The following is a 21,000-nucleotide window of genomic DNA, read 5'->3' as shown; positions in this document are numbered from 1 at the left end:
TTTCATGTCTTTCTTTCTTCAGTCGTAAAGACATTATGTTTTTTGAGGAATGTTTTTTGGTGCCCCAAGTTTGAATTTCCGAAATGCAGTTTAAATGCAGCTTCAAATGATCCTAGCCCAGAAAGAAGGGTATTATCTAGCAGAACGATCGGCTATTTTAATAAAAATAATACAATTTATATACTTTTTAATGCCAAACGCTCGTCTCGTCTTACTCTGCCTGGACTGTTTTTGTTCCATTTCATGACAGTTAGGGTATGTTGAAAAACTCCCATTTCATGTTCTCCGTCAACTTCAAAATCACCTTATATGGCTGTTTTTCCTTTTTTGTTAAGGGTGTTTGATCTTTTTTTGGATGTTCACTTTGCAAAGACAGTGTTGGTACATCTGCAGTGATGTGGGATGATTTTGAAATGATTTTCGAAGTTGAGGAGAAAATACAATTGGAGTTTTTTGACATACCCTAACTGTCTTGAGTCAGAATACACAGAGTTCAGGGAGAGAAAGGCAAGATGAGGGTTTGAGATTAAAAAGTATTTAAATTGTATTTTTTTAATGAAAATAACCGATTGTTACGCTAGATAAGACCCTTCTTCCTCGGCTGGGATTGTTTACAACCGCATTTGGGATCATTTGAAGCTGCATTTAAACTGCATTTTGAAAGTTCAAACTCGGGGCACCATACCAGTCCATTATATGGAGAAAAATGCTGTTTTCCTCAAAAAACAATTTCTTTACAACTGAAGAAAGAAAGAAATGAACATCTTGGATGACAAGGGGGTAAATTATTTGCAAATTGTTGTTCTGGAAATGGAGTTCTCCTTTAATTTGTGTTTCGAAGATGAATGCAGGTTCAGGTTTGGAACGACATGAGGGTGAGTAATTAATGACAGAATTTTCATTTTTGTGTGTACTATCCCTTTAAAACAGGGATAGTTTGAGTCTAATACAGCTCTTAATTGATCCCTAACACCTTCAAAACCGATTTGGGGTCAGTGGGTCACCCACCTTAAGCCAGGCTTACCAGCTTCTGCACAGCCTTGTAAGAGTGAAAGTTTAAAGTGATGCAGACTTCAGGGCAGGTATCAAAAAGCCATGCGCAATACCAAGCAAAGCAAGAGATAGTGAGTGCAAGACAGCATCTGGCCGGGGAGAAAACACAGGCTAGGACCACACAGGGACAGGGAGTTTAGTGTTAAAAAGGTTTATTTCAACAACTGTCAGATTTTTTTCTCTTCGTAGTTTATATTCCCAAAAAAGTACAAAATAAAACAAGTACATCAAAGGATTAGAAATCACATCAAAACAAAGACACATTGTGTATTTTTCTTTATATCAATCCAAGCATTTTTTCCATATATTTATACATACTCACTGAATTAGTCAGACAAACATCAAAACCTCTCAGTAGCTTTTTCTTTTATGACAACGTTTTATATTTTTATAACCCCGAATATGTTTTACTTTTTTTCTTCTTTTTTACAATATACACCAACGCATGCCGTAATTCAGTTAGGCAGGGGTAGGTGTGTTTATATATATATATATATATATAAGGGCTGGGTCAGGGGCGGGTCGACTACAGGGCAAAAAGACTGCAACACGGGGCGGGGCAGGAGGCGGAGACTGAGTGGGTACAAGGGGCGGGGTTTTTTCAAAATTTTCTGTCGTGTGGTGATGGTGTGGTGGATGTGGCTGCTCGTAGCGTCTGCTGCTCGATGCTTTAAGTGATCATGGACGTGGGGTGCTTTTGTTTCTGTTCTACATCATGTTGTTCTGCAGCGAGTTTACCTCCGAAGAGTTCTCCTCGCCCAGCACCTTATGGTTCTCGTGCTTAGGGGTGAGCGAGTTCTGGATGTTCAGCGACTCGTCCTCTTTGGGTGGGGGGGCCTTCACGGGGTCCTCCAGCTTGTTCTGGGTATTAGGATCATCCTGAGAAATGACAGTCCCATGTTAGACCTCTGCAACAACTTCAAATTGTTTCTTGCGTCTCCTACTTTAAATATATATATACGTTTTAATTAGATAATGTGCAATTGTAAATTTGTTAAATGATTAAATAAAAAAATAAATAAAAATAATAAAATAAAATAAATTAATTCCATTAAAGTAGTACAGATGTTATGAGTAATTTATTTATTTAATTTGCAAATTCCAATCCCAAAATATAAAAAATTCCAAATATCCAATAATTAAAAAAAAAAAAAAAAAAAAAAAAAAAAAAAAAAAATATATATATATATATATATATATATATAATATATATATATATATAATTTGGCTTATTACATTTCCTATTATAATATTTTTTGCATTTTAATAAATAAATTAGATTGTTCATTACGTCTTGTTTTTATTAGATAATGTGCAATTGTAAATTTGTTCAATTATTAAATAAAAAAACAAATAAATAAAAAAATAAGTCATGCTTAAAATGTACTTTATCCAGAAATAAGAAAAATACAAATAAATAAATAAATAAATAAAAATAAAACCAAAAATTTAAATCATTCAGATGTTATTTATTTATTTACCTTCATTTGCAAACTGCATTTTTAAAAAATATTTTAAAATAAAAAATAAATCATATTGCTCATTATATCTCCTACTATATATATATTTTTTCATTTAATAATGTGCAGTTGTAAGGTAAATAAATAAATCATATTGTTCATTACGTCTACTACTATTTTAATACATGTTTTTTAATTAGATAATGTGCAACTGTAAATTTGTTAAATTATTAAATAAAAAAAGCTAATAAATAAAAAATAAACAAGTCATACTTATAAAGTACTACTTTACCAAAAAATAATGCAAATAAAAAGTAAATAAATAAATAAAAATAAATTCCATTAAAATCGTACAGATGTTTTTTATTTATTTACTTTCATTTGCAAATTGCATTTTTTAAATATTTTAAAATAAAAAATAAATCATATTGCTCATTATATCTCCTACTACATATATATATTTCTTCATTTAATAATGTGCAGTTGTAAGGTAAATAAATCATATTATTCATTACGTCTACTACTATTTTAATAAATATTTTTAATTAGATAATGTGCAATTGTACATTTGTTAAATTATTAAATAAAAAAGCTAATAAATAAAAAATGTTGCTTATAAAGTACTACTTTACCAAAAAATAATACAAATAAAAAGTAAACAAATAAATAAAAATAAATTTCACCAAACCAAAAACAAAATTAATACGTTTAGTGAATAAATTTAGTTGTTTACATAAAAAATACCAAATAAATATAAATATAAATAAATATAAATTTATATTCTATTTCCAAAACACTTTGGCATCACATCCAAATAGTTGGAGTGTGACGACACTGCAGGAACCAAAATCAATGGCTGAGGCTGTTTTCTCCTCTGGGCAGAGCGGAGGCTGTATGATCCACCCGTCCTCACACACATGCATACATGCAAATCCATTAAAGCTCATACAGCCCCATCCCACACTCCTGTCCCGCCAGTGAACAGGAAAAGCCATGGACTGAAACATGAGCTCTGGCAAGAGGAGCTCACCTGCCATAGCAATAAAGCCTAGCACTCTCTCTCTCTCTCTCTCTCTCTCTCTCTCTCTGTGGAATAACCATTCAGTGGCCTTTAATTAGTGCAGTAATCAAAACAAATGAATGAGACAAGACTTGCATATCCTTTGATCAGCTAGCCTCAAAGTGAATTAAAGCCGATTTGCATCATCTTAAATACAAAAACGACTCATTTTAGGAATTACCAACACATCAATCCAGAGCTGGTGAAGCTAGTTGATCTGAACTAGTTTGGTTCCTTGGTGTAGTTGGATTAAGGCACGAGTGTGTCACGGTTTGAACTCAACAGAGACAGCTAAAGGTGATTTACCTATTCAGCGATGACTTAGATTGTAACTTCGGGCAAGACGTGGGGATACGCCACCTCCATGGTTACTGGATAGGGGGCGTCCTTTCTTCCGTCGGCATGAAACTAGAAAATGTGCTTTTAATTTGTGGTTGGATTAGGGAGGTGGATTACACTTTTCGGGACATTTGAGGGATTTTCTTTGGACATAGAGAGTCATGAATGGAGATGACTGATGGTTATTTCTTTGCATCCTTCCTGTCAACATTAGCTATGCTATTAATAAGAAATGGCGGCTACCGTGTTGTTTTTATCTGCAAATCTAAATGTGTTAGGCTAATTTTTAAGACTTGTATGGCTTAATATAATGTAAATGATGTCTCTTACTGAAATACGTTGTAGAAAAACCATAAAATACATTATTTTTTTTAAAAATCCACATCGTTTTATACATATTTTGGACTATGGGGGGTGCCATTATTTTGATGACATTAAATGAATGCACTCAGTGAGCTACTGGCGCTACCTATTGCTATTTTTACCACAACATAACTCAGAATACTCAGAAAATAAAATAAAAGAGTTAACAGGTGGCGATGGATATGAACGTAGGCTCAAACCATTGATTTTTCCCCACAAGGAGTCTAAACACTCCCAGATATTGAGTGAAATCCACGCTGAGAAACTCCATCAGTGGCTGCGGTGTCAAAGCGTTGGCATTTTTATAACCTGCCAGGATGGCTTCTAGCGTTTCTTGTCTCTGCCGTTTGTAAACTCTTTCAGCAGCTGCGGTCTACTAAAAGCCTCAAAGGCATCAGGGCTAAAGTGGCGAGAACAAAGATGCGGGTCTTTAGAAAGTTTTATTCGTCCGTAGGCATCTTCTCATTCTTTTCTCTTCTTCTTATCACTAGGAAAGCAGTGAAGACTTAAGTTGCTGCTGTTGTTGCCCTTCGACTGAAAATTACAACCAACAGCCGCACAATTTGGCATCGAATCAGTATTCTATTTTCCGAGTTGTGTAAAAAAGGTAAAAATAGCAACAGTTAGTCCCAGTAGCTCACCGAGTGCAACCATTTCACGTCATCATAATAATGGCGCTCCCATAATCCAAAATATGTATAAAGGAATGTTTCTTGAGTATCAAATCAGCATGAAGAATCATGTGACACTGAAGACTGGAGTAATGATCACAGGAATTTAAAACACATTAAAATAGAAAACCATTCATCTAAATTGCAATAATATTTCACAATATTACAGTTTTTACTGTATTTTTGATCAATTATGTACAGCCTTGGTGAGCATAAGAGTCTTTTAAAAAACATACAAAAATCTTACAGACCCAGTAGTCTGTAAGTAGTATTTGAACAGTAGTATTTTTATTTTATATACAGTATATAAGTACATATATTATTTTGCAGGTGTTGAAATTTAAACACTTAAAAGATTAGTTCACTTCCAGAATAAAATTTTCCCAGTAATTTACTCACCCCCATGTCATCCAAGATGTTCATGTCTTTTTTCTTTAGTCAAAAAGAAATGAAGGTTTTTGAGGAAAACATTCTAGGATTTTTCTCCATATAGTGGACCTCTATGGGGATCAGCAGGTTGAAGGTCCAAACTGCAGTTTCATTGCAGCTTCAAAGGGCTCTACACAATCCCATCTGAGGAATAAGGGTCTTATCTAGAAAAATGATTGCCCATTTTCTAAAGAAAATAAAAATGTATATAATTTTTAACCACAAATGCTCATCTTGGAAAGGTCACACGCAGTTAGCTCTTCATCTGTGTACTCCGGTTCAAAATTGAAGGGTGTAGGGCAAAAAAATCAAATTTTCTCCTCCAACTTCAAAATCATCCAACATCGTTTTACCTTTTTTTGTAAAGGTCATTTGATTTTCTTTGCACGTTCGCTTTGTAAACACTGGGACGGTACTTCATTACGCGTAACCTTTCCAGTGTGATTACATAATGCATGAAGTCAAGCTAGTGCAAGATGAGCATTTGTGGTTAAAATGTATATACATTTATTTTTGTTTTAAGAAAATAGGCAATCATTTCACTAGATAAGACTCTTTGGCCCCGATCAGACAGAACGCGTTTTTGCGGTGAGAGGCGACTTTTTTGAATTGTTTTCTATTGGCAGTGAGCGTTATGCACGCTGTTTATGCGCCCCAGGTGCCTCACGATTTAACCGAGCCTTGCGTCTTTGCCGGAGCGCTCTGAGCGCCTGAAGCAAGCGGCAACCTTCCGCTCTCTCCATTGAAACCAACACGGAAGTGACTTGAACTGCAATTTATCAACTGGCCACTAGAAACTGGCTCCAAAAGGGAGTCAATCCCATAGATTCCCCATGTTAAAATTCCCAACTTTACAGCAGAAAAAAATATGTTTACAGTCTAGTACAACTATGAGGGAGGTAAATTTTTTTATAACTTGTCTGTTTAAATGATATTAAGCCTTAAAGTTCTGCATAATTTAGGGCGTGGCCACTTGAGTGACAGGTGGACTGCCTCTGCTGTCCACCGTCGCGCTAGGCCACCGCCTGTTTGCCCATTTTCGATTATCGTCCAAGATGGCAACGGCCAACTCCCGCCCACTAAGAGCTTCAAAAATGCTCTTCAGAAACCTACGGATGACGTCACAGACACTACGTCCATATTTTTTACAGTCTATGGCCTGAAGTTGGAAAAAAGCAACTCTGAACGCCTGACGTCATCGCGTTTTTTTCCATTGTCCAATCGAATGAATGGAGAGGTAGGCCTTCAGTTGTGGTGACAAAAGTTTTACTCTTGCTTAAAAAGTCCAGAGACTGCAGTGATGGAGGAGAAGATTTTGGTGTCTATCGCAGGTTACCTGGAGCTGTATTTTTTTTAAGGTTTTTGCTAATATGACAGACAGACAGCGCTTGTGTATAATCCTTTGATTAGATTGACAGGTGATTTGGTGGTTGCCTAGCAGCTTAAAAAAAAGGAAAGCACTGATCCCTACAGAAGTCCACTATATGGAGAAAAAACCTGGAATGTTTTCCTCAAAAACCTTTCTTTTCAAATGAAGAAAGAAAGACATGAACATCTTGGATGACATGGGGGTGAGTAAATCACCAGGAAATTTTCATTATGGAAGTGAATGAATCATTTAACTTAACCTAACATCTTTCTAAGGCAGTATCTTAACTGAAATCGAACCTAAATAAGAGTCAATTGCAGTAAACTGCAACGCTTTAAGGAAGGACACTAAGACAACGAGACAGAAACAAGGAAGGGAGACTACACATTAAAATCAGAGGCTTCACTGCTCTATAGCACAAAACTGGAGTGGACAGAGGGAAAAAAAGGACACATGGGAAGAGAGCAGTGGGTCCACATTTATATTCTGTGAATAAAGTAAGATTTCACTGTATGCATTTTGAAAGTGCTGAGAATAGAGGTCAAAACCACAGTGACTGGTTGGACAGATTCAGCTTTTTAGGTGTACTAGCATGGTCCATGTGTTGTCTTAAAGAGATAGTTCACCCAAAACATTTTGAAAACAATCAGATTTTCTTTCTTCTGTGGAACACAAAAGAAGATATTCTGAAAAATGCATAAAGGAAGTCAGTGATGTCAAGACAATCTTCTTTTGTGTTCCACAGACGAAAGAAAGCCATACAGGTTTTAAACGACACATTGAGGGTGAATACATGACAGTTTTGAACAGACCTGTTCCTTTAAGTCAAGTCAAAATCTCTGACTTAAAAATATTCAGCTACCACTTCACTTATCTGACCTTTCCGCTCTAGTTTATATATGGTCTATTTCATTCCAAAACATCTGTCAAGTCACAGACCCTCCCTCAGGGTTTAGGTCTGTGTGTGTGGAGTGAGACGGAGAGAAAGAGAGAGAGATAGAGGGTGTTTTGGCTGCTAGCCAGAGCCGGGCTCTTTTACTCAAGCGGATATCGATCCATGGAGCAGCAGCTCCTGAGCTGATGGTAATAAAGAGCCTTGACTGTCCACATTTTTGTCCCCCTTCCCTTCTTGTCTTGAGAGATTCCTCGTTTCATGGCATGCATTTCATTTTCAGGAGTGTTTTCTCTGCGATGATGAGGCCCAAGTCTCTATGCGGCCGGAAGAGACAATCAATTTCGGTGTCCTATATTGTCTGAAGGTCATGGAGTGTTTGAAAGGATTTGGAGAATTTATCTCATTCTTGATCTCACACTGGCATATTATATTTCTGCGGACGACTCTAGTGGAAACAATATACATCCACAGATGTGAATTCCACTAATGGACTATTACTAGTGACCTTTTCTGTTAGTGGCCATATTATTATTCACCCACAAATCATTTACTCACCCTTATGTTGTTCCAAACCTGTATAACTTTCATTTGTAGCTGTTCCCTTTTTTGTCAACAGAAGAAAGAAAGTCTTACAGGTTTGGAATGACATGAGGGTGAGTAAATTATGACACAGCTTACATTTTTGGGCTAAACTATTCCTTTAAGACTTTAAATGGACCATACTGTTTGGTTTGGTTTCACTATGATGATGATGGCAAGAAGGGCCAGGACTGGTCAGTACAGTTTGACAGGAGAACAGCACAATGAAAGGACATCTGCTGTCCTCTGGGCAGAGCTGTGGGGTTGTAAGTCTTACCTCACAGTCGGGCTCCTCTTTGGTCTTACACTCCCAGGTGTATCTGCTCATGGTTTTCTGAGGGGTGGGGGCATTGAGAGGATTATATACCTCATAAATATCATTTTAAATCAGAACGTGACAGAGACAGAGACTAAGACAGAAAGAAAGAGACAGGGAAAGACAGACAAAAGGTCGGGAAAAGGGCCCTTTGTGTAAGATCCTTCAGTGGTGAGAAGTGTCACCAACCTTAGAGCCACTTGTCTTGAGTTTTTTTGCTTTACTCAAGAATCAACATTGTGGGAGCATATCTAGGGCCCTTTAAGGTCTTTAGGTTTTTAGGTCCGAGGGAAAAAATATACATACATTTACTGTGTGCTGGATTTAAAGTGCCAGTTAACAAAAATTAAAATTCTAAATTTTAAATTTTAAATTTAACAAGTAAACGGTTGGTCTGTTCATCATAAAGATATCAATCATATGGTTTAAAAAGATCTGAAATTTAGAACACTACACAGATGGACTACTTTTATAACAAAAAAAATGATACAATATTTATAAATGTTTTCTAATTTTGTTTTTGGCGAAAAAAAAGAAAGAAAGAAAGTGTAAAAATAAACATGAATGTCAAAATTAAGAATAACAAGGGCACTGACAAAAACTTTCCTGAAATGCTTTCAAATTATTTTATCGACAAATCGGTTTTGAAAATTATACGATACCGATAACCATAAAAATGCCTAATATATTTGTTTATATATGCTTAAAATGCTTAATATATTTATTTATATTTTTTTTTCTTTCTTTTGTGGCAAAATTGACTATTTTTATGGCAAAAATTAATACTTTTAAAATATAATAAAAAATCCAAATAATTAAGTAAACTAAATAAAAAGTAACAAAATAAAATTAGTACATTTCTGCTATCCTATTTAATAAAAAAACAATACATTATAAGAAATGTTTAAAATGATTATTACAGACAAAGTATAGCGATAACCGATATTTTTTAACAATATATATGTCTGGTGTAAAAATTAAAATAATGTCAAAATTAAGAATAACAAGGGCTCTGAAACTTTCTTTAAATGCTTTTAAATGATTTTATCAACAAATCAGTTTTGAAAATGATAACCGATAACCATAAAAATGCTTAATATCGGCACAGAAAATCGATCAACCCCTAATAAAAATTCTCAAAGACTTCTCCTTTTGTGTTCTATGGATAAAATAACATATGTTTGGTGGTAGGTTTGGAGTGCATTATCTCTTTAAAACTATATCTTAAAGGAGAAGTCCACTTCCAGAACAACAATTTACAAATAATTTACTTGCCTCCTTGTCATCCAAGATGTTCATGTCTTTCTTTCTTCAGTCATAAAAAAATTATGTCTTTTGAGGAACATAATTCAAAACATAATATCTTTACGGCTGAAGAAAGAAAGACATGAACATCGTGGATGACAAGGGGCTGAGTACATTATATGTGAATCTTTGTTTTGGACGTGGACTTCTCCTTTAAAAAAATCCATTTAATTAATGTCCTTACTAAAAAGTAGAGATTTCATTTGGTTTTACTTCGATCTGACTGATGCATCCAAGCTACAACTGATGGCAGCTATAAATGAATGGATGATTATATGTAGATGTTATTCTTTTTGAGAGTTTTTTGAGTTTTGAGGGGCTCAAAAATGCATATCTTATGAACAAAATATCTATTCTATTGCAAAAAAATATATTGTACTGTCTATTGCAATACTGTACTGTAGACACATCAGAATTGAAACGAGAAGAAAGCTGTGTTATGGTTATCCCACAGAAGAGAACGACGCCCGTGTTAGAGCTACATCTACCCATGCGGCAGTCATGTTAGCCCAGTGTTACGCCACCCATGGGCAGCAGTGAGACGTTGCATCTCAGATGTTTATCCTGCATCTTTCGCTCAGCACTTCATTGGTCGGTGAGATCTGGCACAGAGAGAGCCCACTCACCCTCTCATCTTTCTGAACCAGGATAAACGAGTGAAACGACAGACAGGTATATTAATGCGATGCAGTGGACAAGCAGCAGCAGGTCACAGGACCACTAACAGGCCCGTGTGAACAATCAGACATGCAGCGGTGCAGAGGAAGAGAGAAGGGGAGCGGGGTGAAGGGGGGAGGAGGGTGGCGTGGGTGGGCTCTCTCAGCGGAGTCCAAGGTCTGCAATCAGGGCACAACGCTGGAACCAGAGACGCTGCCATTAACTGGCCCTTCAAAATCTGTCATTGGGTTTGCTGCTAACAGCGACAGCTATCTGAGTGGATTTCTTTCCCTTTCTAGAACTTAGACAGTTTGTTACATTATGTATTGTCTTTCCTTCAAGTCAGAAAACACCTAATCTGAACTATTCCAGTGAAACAAAAACACAAAATACAGTGCGACCAAATACGCCACCATCACTGATACACTTGACAAACGTATATAGTAAAATAAAAATCTATTAAAAATTAATCAATTAAACATATTCATTATTTAACTTATTTAATATTTAAAAAGGTATTTATTAAGTTATTAATGTCTAAGTTCTGTTTTTTTCTAAATAAATTACTTCAATTTTTTTTTAAATTAAAACTATGTATTATTCATTCTAATTAATATTAATAATTAAACAATAATTAATATGAATATGTTAATATATTTATTTAAAATAAAAAATGCAATTATATATTAATAAAAGAAACTAAATAATAAATACAATTTAATAAAAATAATAATATAATTTAGTTCTGTTTTTTTCAAATAAAGAAATGAATCAATAAATCAATTATGAAAAACAAAAGTATGTATTAATCTTTGTAAATAATATTAATGATCAAGCATTAATTAATAGTACATTTTTAAATATTTTAAAAATGACACAAATAATAAATTAAACTAAATAATAATAAACAATTAATCAAACAAAATAATTAATTTCTGCTATCCTATTTTATTTTTTAAAAATTAAATCAACACAAATAACAATTAATTATATAGTTAATAAAAATTAAATTCATGCAAATTTTTCAATCAGTTTTAAACATATCTGTAATTAATTTACATTAAAAAAAGAAATATTCCTCAAAAATCGCTTAAAAAAATTTAAATCATCCACATATACCACCGTTATTTTATGTCTGTAGTTTTACTTTTTTTAAACAATTACTAAAAATAAAATCATTTATTATATATTGTAAATAATATTAATAATAAGAAAAATACTTTTAAATATTAATTTATTTTGGAAAAAAATCAATCACAAATAATACATTAAATTAAATAATAAAAAATGTACAAAATAAAATATTAATTACATTTCTGCTATCATGTTTTAGTTTGAAAAACGTAATCAACACAAAAATAATAAATTAAAACAAAATAAAAATGAATTACTATATTTAATAAAAATAAAAAGAATGCAAATAAATTTTAAAATATGTAATTATTCACATGTAAAATAAGAAATTTTCTTCAAAATCACTTTAAAAAAAACATCCACATACACCACCATTAAAGGTTAGGTAAATTATAAAAAAAACCCTCAATCAAATAATGTATTATTTTTAATTAAATTTAAATAATTAATAATTAAATAATTAATAAAATCATTAAAAATCTTAACTCATTTTATAGACTTAAACTCGCAACCTCTTGCACATAAAGCAAGAAATATTCCTTTGAACCATAACATATCACGGATAGCACCTAGAAACATAGAATCACCTCGTAACAAAATTCCAAAAGGATTTAGGTTAAAAACAAATGGCGTGCGTGTGTACGTATATGTATGCGTCTTCCAGGTCTGCCTCTGTATTGATTCTTGCGTGGGATCAATAGGGTCGCTTTCCCATGAGTCTCTCAAACCGCTGTTAAAGAGTGCGTCTACAGGCTAGACTATCGGCTCATCTAGAGACACAGCGTCGAGGATGGATGGCCTGTCGGAGAGAGGCTGACAGACACGACAGACTCGGGTCAGCCACAGCGCCGAGCCCCACCATTAACAGAGCATCAAAAACTGCGCTCGCAACAAAAAACACACCAGCTTTTTTTCCCCCTCTGTTTCCCGGTTACCCTGTTGCTATGGTAACAACTGTTGCCTCAGTAACCACACTCCTATCTGAGAGCAGACCTTTTCAGCGGAGAAAACGCTCCCATCTCTCTGTGCGCCGTGCGCCCCCTCCCTTACCGAAAGGTTACGCTCGGGGTCCATGCAGAGAGGGGAAGGAGGGGGAGAGGAAAGAGAAAGACGAGAAACACGTTACCTGACAGATAATGTTATCATAGTAAGCCAAAGCACGGGCATGAGGGAGGTTAGGAGGGGTGTCGCAAAGTTTCCTTACATTTGGATGGGAGCCCTCAGCGATGGTGGACAACGAGAAATTATCATTGTGGTGCTCCGAGGAAGGACGGTACTTACTGCTGCGAGGTTGGGGAGGCGGGAAAAAAAGGGAGGGGGCGGGAGGAAGGGAGAAAAAGAGAGTGATGGAATGGAGGGAGCGTTGTGGGAAAAAAATGAGAGGTACAGAGAGACACAAGGACACGATGGAAAACATACAGGGGAGGAATTTTAGAATGAAGAGGTTATGAAGGACAGAGAACAGAGAGAAAGAGAGAGAGCAAGAGAAAAGAGCATTAGTGCAATTGTAGGACCGCTTTGGAGGCAGAAGTTTAGACACACATTCAATACACAACCTGTGATGCAACACACCAGATGAAAAAAGTCACGCCTTTTTCTCTTCGACAAATATGAAGCTCTTTTTAAAATATTATGAGTTCCAGACACATTTCAACACCATTAAATGACCCCAAATGAATTATTAAATTAAGGTTTTATGTGTAAATCGCAATTTCTTTCCAGTTCCTTCTCGACATGCCATTACCCATTACTCTTCTTATATATACTAAATATATATGTAATAACAATAATAAATTTGTATGTATACTGTATACATATATATAGAGAGAGGGAGTAATTAATATTGATATTTAGGTATTAATTATTATATTTTTAACATATAATATGATCATTAAAATTAATCAAATAAAATAATTACATTTCTGCTCTCCTATTATATTTTATATATATATATATATATATATATATATATATATATATATATATATATATATGTACATAAATTTTATAGAGAGTAATTAATATTGATGTAATATGTATTTAGTACTATATTACTATATTATTACTATAATAAATAAAACATTTATTTTTAAAAAATTAAATTACAAATGATTACATTGAACTAAATAATCATTAAAACAAATCAAACAAAATAATAATTACACTTATGCTACTATATTATATTTTCAAAAACAAAAAATAAGCAAAAATAATTTTTAATTTTAATAATTGTTTTAAAATAAAAAATGTATAGTATATAATATTTACGTATTAGTAAGTAGATTTTAAACACGTAATTAAATCATTAAAATTAATCAAATAAAATAATTACATTTCTGCTATTCTATGTTTTTTAAAATAAAAAAATAACAAAAATGATATATATACATATAGTGTGTGTGTGTGTGTGTGTATATATATATATATATATAAATTCTTATTTATTGATGTATTACGTGTTAATTAGTATACTTTTTACACTTTTAGTTAAAATGTAATTTATTTAAAAAAATTCACTTCACTTCACAAAAAAATAAAATAATTACATTTTTGCTATCCTATTATATTTAAAAAAAAAAAAAAAAATGTTCAAATGTTTTTATATTATATATATATTATATATAATATATTTAGATTTATTTTTAATAACTTTAATTTAATAACATGCAGCATTGGCTGGAGGAGGAGGTACAGAAACTTGACAATATGACTATTTTTAAGGCTGCTAATTAATATGATGGCTCATATTATCGTTTTACTATTTTATCTGTTGTAAATAACATTTTAAAATATATTTAAATAGAAACAGTTATTTTAAATTGTAATAATATATCACAATCAAATAATTATTATTTTGATCAACACATGCAGCCTTGGTGAGCAAAAGAACATTAAAAACATTCAAAAATCATTCAGACCCCAAACTTTTTAAATAGTATAGTGTAGGCCTTTGGAAGCTTTCAGTGTTTTAGTATCGAGTGGCCACATGGTGTACATTTGAGTCCTAAAGTGAAACCAACTGAGAGTTCACAGGATCAATGCCTTCTCCCTTCTCTTCCTATACATTTTACAGATTTGATCTTGTTTAGCCCTGTTTGAATTTGAGCACATTCACTCGTAGCAGACGGAGAGGTGGGCGTCTGATGTCTTGACGAGTCTCATCTGTTGCACTGCTGTCTGTAGTTTCTCCCCTCCATCACTCTCACCTCCAAACATGGCCACCCTCCTCTGCAGCCTGTTTCAAAACTCTGTGTTTCTCCGCTGGCACTTGCTCTCATCATTTTCCTTCTGTTCTTTGAGGAGGGTGTGTGCTGTTTAATTCCTGGCCGTAGCTTCCACCCCCACACCCCCCTGGGTCTCACAGCTGTATGTAGGTCAGCCGGCCCCTCCTCCCCCATCGCTCTGCCCTACTTTCAGCTGTAGCTCCTGTGACATCATGCAGTCTGCCCGCTGCTAGCGCACCACGCTAAGTACTAGCACGCCAGTCACTCGCTGCATTATTCGGTCTCCACAGCATCCAATTAGCAGCTGCGCTATCGTAACACTAACACTTTTCAGGGAATTAAAAATGCTGCAGACAGCACTATGTCTGCACTATGTTCTCAGTTAAACCTTTATTTTTTATTGTTTTTCCCTGGTCTCGGCTAGTTTAAAGGGACAGTTCACCCAAAAATGAAAATTCTGTCATTATTTTATCACCGTCATGCCGTTCCAAACCTGTATGAATTTCTTTCTTTTGCTTGAAAACATAAGATACTTTCAACAGTTCTGGTAGCAACTGATTTCTATTGTATTTTTTCCCATACTTATGGAAGTCAATGGCTACCAGCAAATTGTTTGTTTACCAACATTCTTCAAAATAGCTTCGTTTGTGTTAAACAGAAGAAAGAAATCCATACCCTGGACCACAAAAACAGTCATAAGGGTCCATTTTTAAAAAAAAATTGAGATACATAATGTGAAACTTGAATAAATAGGCTTTCCATTGATGTATGGTTTGTTAGGATAGGACAATATTTGGCCGAGATACAACTATTTGAAAACCTGGAATCTGAGGGTGCAAAAAATCTAAATATTGAGAAAATCGCCTTTAAAGTTGTCCAAATGAAGTTCTTAGCAATGCATATTACTAATCAAAAATTAAGTTTTGACATATTTATGGTGGGAAATTTACAAAATATCTTCATGGAACATGATCTTTACTTAATATCCTAATGATTTTTCGCATAAAAGAAAAATTTATAATTTTGACAATGTATTATGGGCTATTGCTACACATATACCCATGCTACATAAGGCTGGTTTTGTGTTCCAGGGTCACATTAAGTTTGGAACAACAATCAACTTGAAGGTGAATAAATTACGAAGAATTTTCATTTTTGGGTGAACTGTCTCTTTAAGCTGGCTTCCCTGCCTGGTCAAGTTGATTTTTTACTACAAATATTTACACATTAAATAAGTATTTAAAGAAAATATTAAAGAAAGATCTATTTAGATAATAATTAATAATCTTTAATAATTAAGATTTTAAAAAATTGTGAAAGAACTCTCTTATGCTCTCCAAGACTGCATTTAATGATGTCAATTAATTAATCGCAAAATAAATTTGACTGTGAAACTACCCACAAAAGATTATTTAAAGCTATTTTTGTGTTAAATGAGAAAGTATCAATTAGACATTACAATTATTTGAGAAACATCTCAGTATTTTTCTTTTATGTTCCACAAAAGAAAGGTTTTAAACAACATGAGGGTGAGTAAATGATGACAGTATTTACATTTTTTGGGGGTGAACTATTCCCCAAAATATTATTTTTTTTAATTAATGTTTTTATTACATAATAAAATGTTTTTATTATTATTATGTTATTATTATTATTAATAATGCTAATGATTATTATGATTATTAATATTATTGTTAATATAATATTTGTATAATTATTATTATTTTTTATAAAATGATACTCTAAATAATAAACTAAATCTGCCAGCATGTGGCGGTAAATGTCTTAATGAGTCATTCACTCATTCGATTCGATTCGTTCAAATGGCTGATTCATTCAGAAATTAAGTAAATGGCTCTCTTTATGAATGGACCTTTGCATCATTGATTCACACGATTCGTTCAAAACGTGGATTCATTCAGAAACTATTGTTGCTCGGAGACTTGCAACAATTCTGCTATGGCTTCAGAGGTAATATGTTCTCTTAATTAACTTCTTAACTTCTTATTTACTGAATTGTTGTACAAAATCACATTTCAGCTCGTGATAGATTGTGACAAAATCAGCATTTGTGTCATATTGCTCTTGCTGCCCGTGTGATATCATATGATACGTGATAAATATAAATATGAGACAAAAACACACACAGGGGCATTTGTTTTTGTTGCACCAATATCTTAAATTTTAGGGCATAAATGCATTAATGGAGTTGTTGCCCTGCATCATATTTGTCAACAGTAAGCTGTATGAAACATAAGATGATGTACAGTTGTAGGGGCGGGGTCAGCACGTTAACTGCATTCAAATATTTTAATTGCGTTATTTTTTCATAACTAATATATATAACTAAAGTTAACAAGTTAAACTGACAGCCCTATATATATATATTATAAGTTAAACTGACAGCCCTATATATATATATATATATATATATATATATATATATATGTAATTAACAAAAATATTGTGAATATCGTGAAACAAAACATACAATTTAACGAACTGAATTTTTTTTTTTCCAAAACCAGAAATGATTACTTTTATTCAGCAAGGATGCATTAAATTGTTTAAAAGTGACAATAAAAACACACAGATTACAAAGAAATTACAATGAAAAAAAAGAATTCTGTTTTAAACAAATGCTGTTTGATTTTCAAAAAAAACCTGTTTTCACTAATGATAATTTTAAGAACTATTAATAACAATTAATTATAACTGATAATAATTGAGCATAATAATTAAATAATTGTGCACCAAATCAGCATATTAAAATGATTTCTGAAGGATCATGTGGCACTGAAGCCTAGAGTAATGATGCTGAAAATTCAGCTTTGAAATCACAAGAATAAATTATATTTGATAACATATTAAAATACAAAACACTTATTTTTTAAATTGTAATAATATTTCACAATATTACTGTTTTTACTGTATTTTTGATTAAATAAATGCAGCCTTGGTAAGCATAAAAGACTTCTTTCAAAAATATTCGAAACTTTTGACTAGTAGTGTACAGGTACATGCCCGAGGAAGGTCATGAGATTGAAATGTTGCTATTTAAATAACTACACAACTATTTGGCAAGCTCCAACATGTGCGACTTATTTGTTCCTAATTCCGCCACACAACATGAGCTTTTAAAGCGTTTAATCCATAAACCCTTCTGCTTTGTCTTACTTTCTCTAAAAATCTGTACCGCACAGACCAGAGTCTCACCTGCGCTTACGCAACTTGTTGTTCTCGGTCTTGAGCACGTGCAGCTTCTTGGCAAAACAAACGACGATCATGAAGAGCAGGAGCACCATGAGAGCGGAGGCCCCGATGGCGATGCACATTACCTGGAACTCCGTGATGACCGACTCACAGCGGGCACCCTTGTGCCACATGTAGTCCTGGATGTTGCACCTGCAAGACAGAGAAGGTGCAACATATGTAAACCTTTTCCACCAAATTGACAATCTGCAATGGTCAGAAGTTAATTTAATATACAATGGATGAGATTTATAGCAGTTATTTCAAATAAAATGCATTGGGAACAAACTGGAACATTAACAGAATGCATGTTGCACGGCCGTATCCTATGTAAATCTAATGCATGATCCCATTCTTTTTGTGCAACATTAAGTTGCTGTTTAGAAAACGTCACTCTTTTGCCAACATTATCGCATCCATTGGCCCCTGATGTTAGAAGTTCCTGGTTTAAGACCAGCAGGGTTTTAGAGGCCAGTACGGAGCCAATTTTTCCGCCTCTTCTCCAATGAAAACAGCCAGGAGCAACATGGCTAAAACTGGGATTCATTTAGCAGACAATATCACGCCAACACACTCAACACACGCACTTTAAACACCATATTAAGACACACGGGAGACACACTATTTTAATCCTTATTGGCTTCCCAAAAATGTGCTTTGATTCCACATGTAGTCTCTGGTTCCATATGAATTATTCATGGTGGCTCAGTACATCTCCTACACCAAGGGCGAGTTAAAATTCACCGCCTTCAGCATTTTTACCATTCATTTTTGCAGGCACCTGGGTGGATGACAAGTCTACTGCCTTTAAGTTTCTTCTATACTGCATTAGACCGGATTTAACACCAGTTCTGAATTTGTCCCTGAAGTAAAGTCACTGAACTAACTTCAAAGACTGTCAGGATTTGTCATATTATAACTCAGTGGCATTTGCCTTGAAAATCCAATAAGGCATTCTGATGTCACAATATTATATTTAAGTGTGTATGAAAATGCTGCTACCAAAAAAGGTTGCAGAATGCAAGGGTTTGCATCTGGGTTTTGTCAGGAATAAAAGCACATGGGCATCTGCATCCTTTCTATCAGCTCCCTAAATGTTTTCTCCTCCATTTTGAGCACATAACAAACAGTATCTTTGTTAAAATCTGATATATAAATAAATAAATAGAATATTTTTTAATTTATAATATATATCAGATGTATTATATATTTTCTTGTATTACTCTATATGTATATAAAATATTATTTATTTTTATAATGTAACCTAGAATATTGTAACATGCATATATTATACATTAAATATAATTTTAAATAATGTACAATATTTTTTTAAAATATAATTTTTTATGAATTTTTATATGAATAATACAAAGTTTTATCTGAAATAATAAAAAAGTAAAATATATATTTTTTTACAAATAATAATATTACAAAAATGCATTTAATTTTAGAATTTAAATTTAATTTTAGAAACTTATAATATATATATATATATATATATATATTATAAAATATAAATAATAAAAAATATTTCTATTTATAATCTGTAACATTTTGCATATTAATCTAAATTATTATACATTATTTTCTATTTAAAAATATTTAACTATAACTAAGAATAATAGTTTTTAAAGTTTTTGTTTAAAATAATTTCAAATTAAATTGTATATATGTAACATTTTATAAAATATAAATAATATAAATAATTTATTTTATAATCTATAACATTTTGCATATTAAACTAAATTATTATACATATATATATATATATATATATATAAATGTTATATACATTTAACATTTAGCAAACTAAATTAAAATCATTATCAATTATAAATTATTTTCTATTATAAATTATATTTTTTAATTACATTATTATTTAACATACTAAAAAAGTATAAATTATATATTATATATTCAAAGTCTGACAATCTGAATGGTTCATGCCACTGTTGATGTTGCTCCAAGAACATGTCCTACTTGGGCAAATCACGTTAAGTGTGAAATGCACATTGTGCAAGCAGTATAAAAAGCTTCAGTGTGGGGTCATCATGCAAATAATCATGGAAAAGTAGCCGGAGAAGGCAAGAAGTTGACTGAAGAAAAACAGATGTATAATAAACCACATATCTGATGATAACTGAATTATGTGCAAGCAATCAGACACGAATGATCTGCAAAGACTTTAACTCTGGGCTCTTCTCTCTCTCTCTCAACCACATCCACATATGCACACACTCAAATGTAAATGTCTATAATGAAAGGAAGTCGTCTTCATTCACAGTCTTGGTGGTCACAGGAGGGGGGTCTGAGGTTTCACTCCTTTCACTACAGCATCCTGTATGCCCCTTTGTGCCTGCGCCAACCCCGAGCGAGACGAAGGAGAACAGAGTTGGCACGGCGCCACCGAGGGCATTCAATCCCAGAAGGGAGAGGTGACGGGCGTGTTGATGTGAGCGTGCATTTAAATGCATCCTCAGAGTGGGCTGTATAAAGCAGCCTGTCTATTCAGCCCCTCAGCTGTTTCTCATCCACCCTCCCAGATCTCAACACTCTCTTAATCGTGTTTGTTTCTTCTGCAAAACTTTGCATGCTATCTAAATTACATTCTACACCCATTCTCTTGCCTGTTTTCCAACCCAACCCACTTTCCAGGGCTTTTAGTCAAGATCTTTCTTTCTTACATTCTTCTGTTCCTATTCATCTCATGTTTCTAACTGCAAAACCTTTGGACTGCATCAGTAGTCAAAAATGTAATGCAATCAGTCATATTCAACAGAGCCTACAGCAATGAACCTGTTTACCCAAAATTAATATTATGTAAAATAAAACTAACTAAAAGCAAAATTCTATAAAGCATAAAGAAAATGCAACTGACAGGCTAAGTGAGTTTA

General features: G+C 33.3%; 1 protein-coding gene across 13 annotated transcripts in view; it reads right to left on the bottom strand.

The window, feature by feature from the left end:
* Positions 1 to 1,189: 1,189 nt before the first annotated feature.
* The window catches only part of cspg5a (chondroitin sulfate proteoglycan 5a), a 53,681-nt gene continuing 33,870 nt past the window's right edge, over positions 1,190 to 21,000 (bottom strand). For 4 of the 13 annotated variants that reach the window (XM_051130517.1, XM_051130518.1, XM_051130519.1 and 1 more), the window contains 4 exons: positions 18,071 to 18,259; positions 12,757 to 12,913; positions 8,496 to 8,552; positions 1,190 to 1,932 (listed from right to left, as the gene is read on the bottom strand). In XM_051130517.1, the coding sequence (XP_050986474.1) occupies positions 1,762 to 1,932; positions 8,496 to 8,552; positions 12,757 to 12,913; positions 18,071 to 18,259 (574 nt within the window). In that variant the 3' untranslated portion in view covers positions 1,190 to 1,761. The remainder of the gene's footprint in view (positions 1,933 to 8,495; positions 8,553 to 12,756; positions 12,914 to 18,070; positions 18,260 to 21,000) is intronic. The other 9 variants (XM_051130521.1, XM_051130529.1, XM_051130520.1 and 6 more) reach the window with 8 other exon arrangements.

The sequence above is a fragment of the Labeo rohita genome, chromosome 16, assembly GCF_022985175.1.
Source record: "Labeo rohita strain BAU-BD-2019 chromosome 16, IGBB_LRoh.1.0, whole genome shotgun sequence".
Lineage (NCBI taxonomy): Eukaryota > Metazoa > Chordata > Actinopteri > Cypriniformes > Cyprinidae > Labeo > Labeo rohita.
This window is presented reverse-complemented; position numbering and strand designations above follow the sequence as displayed.